This window comes from Bos mutus, chromosome 12, assembly GCF_027580195.1.
Source record: "Bos mutus isolate GX-2022 chromosome 12, NWIPB_WYAK_1.1, whole genome shotgun sequence".
NCBI classification, from domain to species: Eukaryota; Metazoa; Chordata; class Mammalia; order Artiodactyla; family Bovidae; genus Bos; species Bos mutus.
Window position 1 is genome coordinate 16,783,726 of NC_091628.1, and position 10,982 is coordinate 16,794,707.

The 10,982-nt window shown below is 46.6% G+C and overlaps 1 protein-coding gene across 1 annotated transcript in view; it reads right to left on the reverse strand.

Annotated features, from left to right (window-relative positions):
* Window positions 1-8,616, reverse strand: part of HTR2A (5-hydroxytryptamine receptor 2A) — a 67,583-nt gene extending 58,967 nt beyond the window's left edge. Inside the window, exons 1-3 of the mRNA XM_005896741.3 lie at window positions 8,161-8,616; window positions 6,957-7,690; window positions 3,222-3,422 (exon numbers count right to left, since the gene is read on the reverse strand). Coding sequence (XP_005896803.1) covers window positions 3,222-3,422; window positions 6,957-7,437 — 682 coding nt within the window. The 5' untranslated portion in view covers window positions 7,438-7,690; window positions 8,161-8,616. The remainder of the gene's footprint in view (window positions 1-3,221; window positions 3,423-6,956; window positions 7,691-8,160) is intronic.
* Between the last annotated feature and the right edge of the window lie 2,366 nt (window positions 8,617-10,982).

Below are 10,982 nucleotides of genomic sequence, written 5' to 3' on the forward strand. Positions count from 1 at the left end.
CTTATAAGAATAACAAACCAGCTTCATTTATGAATATATTCCAGGCAAGCAAGAAAAGTTTGATATTCAAATCTGAAAGAAAACTAAATACATCAATAAACTGAAGGGGAAAAACTGAAATCTGTAGATGCTGAAAAGGCTTTAATAGGTAAAAGAAAGCACGTTAGACCATGCACAAAATTTCCAGCCTAAGGATTTAAATGTGCAACAACAAAAATCAGTGGAAATGAAAACATTAAAAAAATAATTCAGGAGAATATTTATGCTACATTAAAATTCCATGCACAGAGGAGCCCGGTGGGCTACAGTCCATGGGGTCACAGAGAGTCAGACAATTGAGTATGTGCACATCTTCACTAGAACTGACTTTTTTTTAAAACCTTTACCGACTCCTCAGCCATATCTCTCACAGATTTCTGGTACAGAGCCTAGGTAACCTCAGGGTTTCTTGTATTTTCTTATCTCCCTTCTCTGACCACATGGTCAGGGACCACAAAACGCGCATCCAAGGACATAGGAGCTATGCAATAAAAGTTTGGCCAAATGGATGAGTGATGGCTCCTGACTGTCTCCTTCACAACTCATTCCAGCCTGCCTGACTCCTGGGGTGATGGCTGGAAGGAGCAGGAAGCAGATTGTGCTTTGGGCAGTAGTAAGAGTGTTGGCTTTCAAATAGAATTGCCCTGGGGGGACTCCTGGTTATGAGCTATGTCATCCTGTGCAATGTCTTTCTCTGCAATTTATCCCCTGTAAGGTGCTTTGAGCACTACTGTGTCTCTGGTCGCTGTGCAGAAATAGCCCTTATACTACTAGGGCTTCCCAGGCGGCACATGGTAAAGAATCCACCTGCCAGTGCAGGAGATGCAAGAGACACAGGTTTAATTCTTGGTCAAGGAAGATCCCCTGGAGTAGGAAATGGCAACCTGCACCAGTATTCTTGCCTGGGAAATGCCACAGGCAGAGGAGCCTGGTGGGCCATAAGCCCATAGTGTCTCAAAGAGTTGGACACGATTGAGTGACTGAGTACACACACACACACACACCCACACCCACACACACCAGTGAAATCAGTAGCTCCCCAGGGCTTTTACATGCAGCTGAGATTGAGCACCACCAATCCTTCATTCTCTTGATCCCAGTAGGATGAGTTCAAGACTGCACAGGCCCAGAAACTGCAAGCATATTTTGGGAGCAACATCTGTTTACTCAGGAAAGAATTTACCAAGTTCAGCAGTGACAGCAGGGTTTGGTGCCGGAAGCTTAGAGTCCTAGCCCTGGCACTAGTTGGAGAGGCGACCCAGGAAGCCACACACTTTCCTCCGCCCTGTTTCCTCAGTCCTTCAGATAAATACAAAATAAGATCTCCCACTCTATCTGCTTCAGACTGTATTGTGAAGCTTAAAATGGAGAATAGCTAGGACTTCCAAAAATGCTGAAATCACACCAATGCAGTTTGTTAATGTTCCCATCATGTTTGCTGCTCAGTTGTGTCCGACTTGTTGTGACTCCATGGACTGTAGCCTGCCGGGCTCCTCTGTCCATGGGATTTCCCAGGCAAGAATACTGGAATCGGTTGCCAGGCCCTCCTCCAGGGGATCTGCCCAACCCAGGGATCGAACCCGGGTCTCCTGAGTCTCCACTTCAGGCAGATTCTTTACTGTCTGAGCCACCAGGGGTGATCCCTTAAGTCAATTAAATAAGTTCCCATCATAATCGAGCACAATCTTTGCTATTCACTAGCTTTGGCCATTTTACTTTTTGAACCCATTTCCTCATCCATAAAACGGAGTTACCTCCTCTGCAGATGATGTATTTAACAGCAAGGCAAACCATAGGCCCTGAAAAACACAAAGCTATTCTATTATTGTGCTTGCTATCCCTGTGGTAAAGAATCCACCTGCCAGTGTAGGAGACACAGGAGACTCAGATTTGATCTCTGGATTGGGACGATTGCCTGGAGAAGGAAAAGACAACCACTCCAGTACTCTTGCCCAGGAAATGTCTTGAGCCTGGCGGGCTATAGTCTTGGGACTGCAAAGAGTTGGACATGACTGAGTGACTCAACAATAATTCATTTGCATTTTTCATCATTACAAAACTGTGAGTAGACTCCCACGAGTCCTTGATGGCAAGCCTGCCAACAAATCCATAGTTTCTCATGTGAGCAGACACTGGCAGCTAAGTGGTCCTGGTGGGACTGTGGTTTCCACTTGGCAACTTTAAAACTTAAAAAAAGACTCCCAGGGAGTCTTTGGTTACGAACCACGCCGGCTGAGGTGATGGGTGCAATTCACTTAGCTGCCTGGGAGCTCTCTCTGGCTTCTACTACCTGGGCTTTTCTGACTATTAGGTGTCTGACAGAAAATCAATACTGGCAACAGGTGAAGGTGTGTAATCAGCCTAAGTGAAGTGGGTTGAAATCCTCTGGCATGTTGTATCATAACAGGACGAGGAAGCTTACGGAGGTGCTGGGTTCTCTTTGACTAAGTCCTGCCACCGTCTCTCGTCCTTACCTCTCCCTCTGAGTTATGGTGCCTGGCACCTTTCTCTACCCACAGAAACTGTGCATTCTCCAGTATTGGGCTCTGTTTCCTTACATTGACCACAAGTCCAGTGATTATAAATATTGAGGTCTCTGGGAAACTCAAGATTTAGAAATTCAGGCACTTGAATTTTGTGCATTTGAAAGCACAAGATAGGAAAAGTTTTTGAAGATGGCTATAGCACCATTGCTTCCCTGGTGACTCAGTGGTAAAGAATCCACCTGTGATGCAAGAGACGTAGGTTTAATACCTGGGTTGGGAAGATCTCCATGGAAAAGAAAACAGCAAATCACTCCATTATCCTTGCCTGGGAAATCACATGGACAGAAGATCCTGGCAGGCAACAGTCCATGGGGTTGCAAAAGAGTTGGATAGGACTTAGTGCTGAACACATGCATAGCACAGTTATTCTGATTTGAGTCTATTGGTGTGCATGTATATTCTTACTTGTGCAAAACAATACAAATTTATGTTGTCAGCCTGTGACATTAACAGATTTTTCTTTCCTAAAGCAAAGCTGAGATTTACTATGCTATAAACATATCTTGTAGCAAATAGAATGATTGAGGATGTCAGGGTTCAGCGCAAAAACCAACAAACAAAAAACCACAACAGAAGTCTACTTAGAAGGCATGAACTGTCATTTGAAGTGAGAGTCTGAAATACTGTTCCACTTACCCACTGATATCGTCCAAACAGCAATTATTTTCAGAAATGCCTTAGTTCTGGAGTTGAACCGGCTGTGATGGATGGGGTTCTGAATGGCAACATAGCGGTCCAGGGAGATAGCACACAGATGCATGATGGAGGCCGTGGAGAAGAGCACATCCAGGTAAATCCAAACAGCGCAGAGCTTGCTGGGCAGAGGCCACCGGTACCCTGGGATGCAGAAGGTTAGCATTAGTGAATGACCTGGAGCTTCTCTGGCGTATGAAATTTACCCTGCTTGAATAGTTTTCATCCTGGGAAAAGGCACGGTTAACAGCAAAGGGCAACACGAGATACTTTCAGTACTTCAGAGGAGCCTGATGTCAACTGTACTGAAGTAGAGTAAGACTGCTCTGGTTGAATGCAAGATTTGAAAACTTATAGCTGGAATCATGCGGTGTGTTGTGAACTCAGGCTGTTGTCTCTTCAGGGTTTCTCTTGTTTTGTCTCCTCTGCCTAACAATACCTACTTTTCTTTTTGTTTTTAATGACTTAGGTTGGGAGTTATGACGTACTTTGGGTTCCTCTATCAAATGGAGAATTCCATGGACAGGGGAGCCTGGTCAAAGAATCCTATAGCTACTTATTTATTGACTTACTTTTTTTCAGACTGTAGGTTTTCTGAGGTTAGGCCACCTCTTAGCCATTATTACAATTGCTCAGTCTTGCACAGTGATGGCATTTAGCAGTCTGCCAAAAATGCTATTGGTGTGAATGAAGAAATGTTTAAAAATCCAGACTGGGCATGTGTGCATGCTAAGTTTCTTCAGTCGTGTCTGGCTCTGGGCGACCCCATGGACTATAGCCCACCAGGCCCCTCTCTCCCTGGGATTCTCCAGGTAAGAATACTGGAATGGATTGCCATGCCCTTCTCCACAGACTGGGTATATGCCTTCATGAAAATGAAGCTTCCCTAATAATGCTTTGGGGATTAAACTCAAACTGCAGGGACGTGAGGTGGGGCAGGAGGGATAAAGATAATGATGAAGAAAAGGATGGTATTCTTCTGAGAACTGTTTCAGGGAAATGATGCTTAAACTTGAAGGAGCCTCAGACTCTCTGAGGTGGTTTCTTAAAATGAGCCACTGGAGCCCACCTCCAGGTGTTCTGATTCTATGCATGTGCAGTGGAGCAGGAAGAATTGCATTTCTAGCAATTTCCCAGCTGGTACCGATGCTACCCGTCCAGGAGCCACACTTGGGCAACCACTACCTGGGGCAGTGGTTCTCACCCGGGGGTGCACATTAGAATCAGTTGGACAGCTTTTCTGGGGGTCCTGATATCCAGGACTCCGGGAGTTGGTGATGGACAGGGAGGCCTGGCATGCTGCGATTCATGGGGTCGCAAAGAGTCGGACACAACTGAGCTACTGATCTGATCTGATCTGATATCTAGGAGGGTGGGTGGAAGTTGGATCTCAACATTAAATTGACTTAAAGCTACCCAAAGGATCCACTGTGAGATGCAGGGCAGGAAGTCACCTGCTATATTAAGAAGATAGGATATGTCTGAGGGACACACAGTCTCCTGTATCTGTTTTAGAGGGAGATCAAATGGCTATAGGAACCTTCATTAGTTTTGATGACAATCTAAGCCGTGGTGTTAGATCTGGACACATGTTAAGAAGGAAAATTATGAAGACCATCTTTCCCCATGCTCTGGACCCACAAAGCTGAACAAACTCTCTATCCACAAACTATCTCTACCAAGATGCCACCACTGATGTTTAGAAAAGTTAAAGTGCAGGAGTCAAGTCTGACGTGGAGCCTTTCATGCTACATGCAGAGAGCTTGAGCTCCAAGGAGAGCCCAGTGCCTGGGAGGAAGCCACCCTCTGCCTGGTCGGAACTGATGCTGACCGTGGGAGGAGTTTTCTCTGCAAGGAGGCAGCGGGGGACCGTAGTCTGGGTTTCCGTGGTGGGGATACTGCTACTGCTAAGTCACTTCAGTCGTGTCCGACTCTGTGTGACCCCATAGATGGCAGCGCACCAGGCTCCCCCGTCCCTGAGATTCTCCAGGCAAGAATACTGGAGTGGGTTGCCATTTCCTTCTCCAATGCATGAAAGTGAAAAGTAAAGTCGCTCAGTCGTGTCCGACTCTTAGCGACCCCATGGACTGCAGCCCACCAGGCTCCTCCGTCCATGGGATTTTCCAGGCAAGAGTACTGGAGTGGGTTGCCACTGCTTTCTCTAGTGGTGGGGATAAGGAGGGGGCATTTCTGTGGAGTCTGGGGACCAGCCAAAGGAGAGGCACGTCTCTCGATGGGAATCAACTGCGCACAGAGCCGTGGCCACCAGGGGGCGCCGTTGCACCCCGAGCCGGCGGCGCCCGGCTGGACTCGACTTGCTAACCTGGCTGACTGCTGCCAGCCCCACTCGCCGCTCCGGAGTACCTACCCTTCCCCGCCTCTCACTCAGGCTTGGGTTCCCAGATGGGCCCTCTGGGAGTCATCTCCTACTCCTGGAGTTTGCCTTCCACGTGGCAGGGTTTTAGGAAGCGGGAACCTCTCCCGGATGTCTGGGAAATGACAAGCGAATTTAATCAGATCATCCTGGTGTGACATTTTGAGTCAAGCGGGGGCTGGCCTTGCAAGGAGCGCTGTGGACCCTGTGCAAACCCGATGCCCACGCTCCCTTGCTCACCTCCTTCCTCCTCCATACTCCTTGGGGATGGATTGATACACATATTTTAGCTCTTAAGACATAGCCAGAAAAATCCCTTCTAACAATGCCCATAACCTGTTTCTAGCTCTGGGTGACCGGCTGGTGTGCCTGAGTCAGCACTCTCAATATTCTCCCCTCCTCTTCCACTTTTAAAGGGAGGAATCTGGCTGTATTACTCATAATTTGGAAAGAATATCACATTCTGCTTCCCGCTGAAGTCGTCCCAGTGTTTGCTGACTTGCTGAGAGGTTTGACTCTTTCAAACTCCACTGAGAAGAAGCAAGATGAATCTCTTCCCCTGTGTTTCCCACCCTCCTCCAAACAATTCGGGAGGAGTTTATTCACATGCATTTTTAAAGAGCTGAGGGGTAGAATTCAAAGGCACACCTCCAAATTAATGCTGCTTCAGGCAGGGAACAATTAAAACTGGTGTAAGTCATTTATTCTAATGGAGACGCTGCATATTTTAACATTGAACCCACTGCACCATGAATGTTCTCTCTGTAAATATTCCAAGGGAACTGGGAAGGTTTTACCACTCCATTAGAAGTGCTGAAAGCAGTGTGACCAAGATCAAACTGGCCTGTCTTGAAGGCTGGGATATTTGGTTGGGAATATAAAGGCTTGAAAACCAAATGGATTCAGATATGACAGATGCTCTTGCTCTAGGACTGTCTTGCTGCTGCTACTGCTACTGCTAAGTTGCTTCAGTTGTATCTGATTCTGTGCGACCCCATCCCTGGGATTCTCCAGGCAAGAATACAGGAGTAAAACATATGTGCTTTTAAGCACAATGCTTTATCTCCCTACGTAAACTGTATATGTTTCAAAGCACAAAACTCTCCAATGATCACAGTGTACAGGTTGTCTGATCTTTTAAAATGTGATCTCATTTTAAAATTTAAGTAGTGTAACATGGTAGCCCCTCCTCCATAAACAAAGCCTTACGCTTAGTTGGTCCCCTGAGCCCGGACTCATCTGCTAATGACATGCACGCGTTTTGTTACCCATGTGGGTACAGCTAGGAAGCAAATGCCACTCACCATAGAGGATGGTTAACGTGGACACGGGCATGACCAGGAAACCCAGCAGCATATCAGCTATGGCGAGTGACATCAGGAAATAGTTGGTGGCATTCTGCAGCTTTTTCTCTAGGGACACTGCCATGATGACGAGTATGTTTCCGGCAATGGTTAGTATAATCACTACCGCTGTCAACAGAGCAGACCAGTTCTTTTCCTGGAGATGAAGTAAGGAGAAGCAGGGTGGTGAGAGACAGCCCTCACAGGAAAGGTTGGTTCGATTTTCTGAGTCCACGGTCCAGTTAAATGCATTCGAAGTGTTACCTTCTCCGGAGTTAAAGTCAGTACTGTAGAGCCTTGTGTCAGCATGTAATTGCATCAAGGAGTTCGTAGTCGAGCTCAAAGAAGTGTTTTCTTCACAGAGAATATCCATTTCTAAGCCGGAACTTGTAGCAGATGAAGTGTGAGAAAAACCTTGCCGGTTACAGGCTCTGGTCACCATTCAGCCTTGTGCCCAAGCTCTGTCGCAGTGAGGCTGGCGTGTGTGCTGGGCTCCGTGGTGGGCTTCGCTTCTTCCGTTGTTCCAGCAGGAGCTAAGGAACTGCGGTGGCTTCTTTACAGCGCTTTCCTTCACAGTTTCAGAAGAATCCTCTGTCTAGCTTCTTTTTTCTCTCCAAAGTAAGATCAAAAAAGCAGCATGAACTTTTGAGAGAGAGGTTGCTCAGTTTTGAGGAGTCAGGGAGAAAAATGTGATCCTGGCCAAAAAAAAAGAGAAAAGTTTTGTTAACTAGCAGGACTGTCATTTAGCTCTATCTCATTCCATTGGTTACACTGATCCTACTAGTTTAGCCACAGCAGCATTAACACAGCATTCGATCCCAAACAGTGGGGCTTCAGGCAGCCTACAGTACCGGCAGGCTATTAAAAACACATCCAGGGTTAACCCCATAATAAGTATAGTGGTACTTCGGGTTATAGTTGTCAGTCTTGGGTTGCATTGCCCCGGCTGCCTTCAGGAATTTCAGCTTGTATTCTGTGGCTTAGTTAATCAAAGAAAAAAAAAAAAAAAAAAAAGTCTTAAGGATCATCAACTTTCCACACTGGGAATTCTCATCGAAACAATTCCATGGCGGCCAAGCAGCCTTTCAAGCCAGAAAGGCTTGAAAGAAAGAAAGAAAACGACACAACCGTAGAATACAGTAAGCCGGAGAACACGGCAACTTACACGGGTCCTCAGGGTCCGCCCGGGAGACACGCTTGGCTCATCTGTGACTCTCTGCATCTCTCCTGGTGATCAAGCCGGCAGAGAGAGCCCCTTCTCCCCGAGCGGCCACTGCCAGCATCATAGTAATTCGATTTCTGTTTTGCTGACTTCAAAACTGTCTGGGAGAGTCGAGCCAGTGCCAGCGTTGCCAGGTCCGCGGCGGCTCCCTCTGCCCCCGCCCGGCTGGGTGCTCCCTCCCTTCCGCGGGGCTCGCCGGGCCGGGCGCGCGGAGACATGGTCCCCGGCCCCGCTCAGAGCCGCGCGGACCGCGTCGCGGGCTACCAGTGGGCAGAGCCGCTCGCTCCAGGGACTCCCGCCTCCCCGGCAAGGGACTTGCTCCCCACCGCCGCCTGGTTCACTCCGGCAGCCCTCCCTCTGTCTATGTCATAAACTGCAAGGTAGCAACAGTCAGGGAGGGCGGACCAGAAGGGCTGTTTTTTTTTTTTTTTTCCCCATTTGCTACATATTAACAGTGGGAAGTTTTCTTTTTTTTTTTTAATTTTAAAGAGAGAAACGGGAGAAATCGCCTTTGGTACAGATTCCTAAGGCAGGTAAGCCTCACTGTAATACTGTTTAGGGTGAAGGGTGAAGAGAGAATGTAAATAAAGGCGGAGAATGGTATTTCCTCGGAGCGCTGGTGTTTCCAGGCAGAGAGCTTATTCCTGAAGTGGCATTACTGACATCCGCGATTTGGGCTCAGAATGGCTAGCAGATTTTTGGTAATAACGCTGAGAAGCTCTTAGTACTATTTTTTTTTTCTTCAAATTTTTAAACACACCATTCAACTAGCTTATTTTCTTCAGCAGAAATATACCCCCTAGAAGTAATCCAATACCTCACACAGGGAAGAGAATAAGTTTTTCCAGAGATAACACTAACGAATCACCTTTACTTGTAAGAAAGCCCCTTCTCAGATTTTTAAAGAAGGCAGATATGTCAGGAATCTCTGTCTATGTATCTTAGTTTTACAGATGGGAAAATGGATTCTTTCCTGAATAGTTGAGGTTTTCTAGGTTTCTGTTCATCTTTTTATTCTTTACGTTTTTCTTAGCCAAATACACCTCCTCTCTCATTCCTTCAACATGTTTTTGGCCAAAACTGTACCTTCACGGTGGCTTTGCCTCAGATATTTAGTTGTCCAGCAGGCCCTTTTATCTCTAGCCTGGGAGATGTTGGCCTGAGCATCTTAATCTCCCCTCTCGCGTTCTGCCCCCACCTTTTCCTGCTTATTTCCATCCTTCCACTTGGTTAAAGAATCACTGTCTCTCAGACAGCTGGCTATTTTCCACATCTCTTCCCTCCTTTTCACTGCCTGATCTTAAGAAGTCTCCAGGGCCACCTCTGTGTACACATTTCTCAAATCTCTTCTCCAGCCTACAACCCTCACTTCTTTGATTAAAGGCTGTATCATATTCTCCTGGGCTTCCCTGGTGGCTCAGACAGTAAAGAGTCTGCCTGCAATGCGGGAGACTGGGGTTCGATACTTGGGTGGGGAAGAGTCCCTGGAGAAGGAAATGGCAACCCACTCCAGTATTCTTGCCTGGAGAATCCCATGGACAGCGGAGCCTGGCGGGCCACAGTCTGTGGGGTCTCAGACAGTCAGACAGGACTGAGCAATGAACACTCACTTTTTTATTGTCTCCTGGGCTGGAGCAGGAATCCACCCCTCTCTGCCTCCCTGTCTTCCTCCGACTCCTCTGCTTCCCTTGTAGAGATGGGGTGGGGTGGGGGGTGATTGCCACATATTGTAGAGCCAGCTGTGGAGAGAGCATGGGCTTTTGAATCAGAGTTCCCCAGGTTTGAACCACAGCTCTGTTACTCACAAGGAGTAGAACCCCAGACAGTCAAGCTGCTTCATTTTCATTTAGTAAAACTAAAATGTGATAAGGAGTAGAAATGTTTAGCCTATGTCTTTAATTCTTATTAGTATTCTTACTGATATTACTAAACATGGCACTTTGTGCCAACATTCCTTCCGTCTCCGTAGGGCACGTGGCTCCTGTCTGTGTCCATCCCCCACTGCTCCCACTTTTCAGGCTGGGTCTTTTGTTCACCTCCCACCAGCAGCCTACATGCAGATGAATTTGTCAATTTCTGATGATTTTTAAGCATTTTTACTCTAGTTCACTGTGTCTGGAATACTCCCCCCACCACTTTTGTGTCCATTTCGCAAATTGCTACTCAGCTTTCAAGGCTCAGTTCCAATGTTATGTCCTCTGAATCCCAGGCCAACCCTTACCGCCTGTGTGATGTGGGTGAAGTTACTAGCCTCTCTGTGCTGTGACTTCCTCATCTGTAAATAGGACGTAATAATAACATCTGCCTCCGAGGATTGATTTGAGGGTTAAGATTCATGTATTTGCCTGGAACATTTTACACCCTCAGTAAAGGTTAGTTGCTGTTGTTACTATTGTTGTTTAGCTTACTGTTAGAAAGCTTTCCATGGCATTCTTTCCATGGAGGCAGAGACTACAACACCTTCTATTTGAATGTGTCTCACATTGCATGCAAGCGCTGGAAGGGCAAAGACTATGTTTTTATTATTCATGGTATATATAGTTGGTTCTTAGATGTATTTGTGGAATGAATGAATGATTTATAGTCACTTGTTCACATGTCTGTCGTCTTTATTAGATGGTGAGCTTCTTATTCATCTCTGTACCTTCAGTACCAAACATAATGTCCCCTAATGGGATGTCCTTGGTAGATGCATTGTTAAGGAATAAATGAACTGATTCAGGGAGAAAATTCTAACTCCTTTTTCATTGTTTTATCCAACGGGA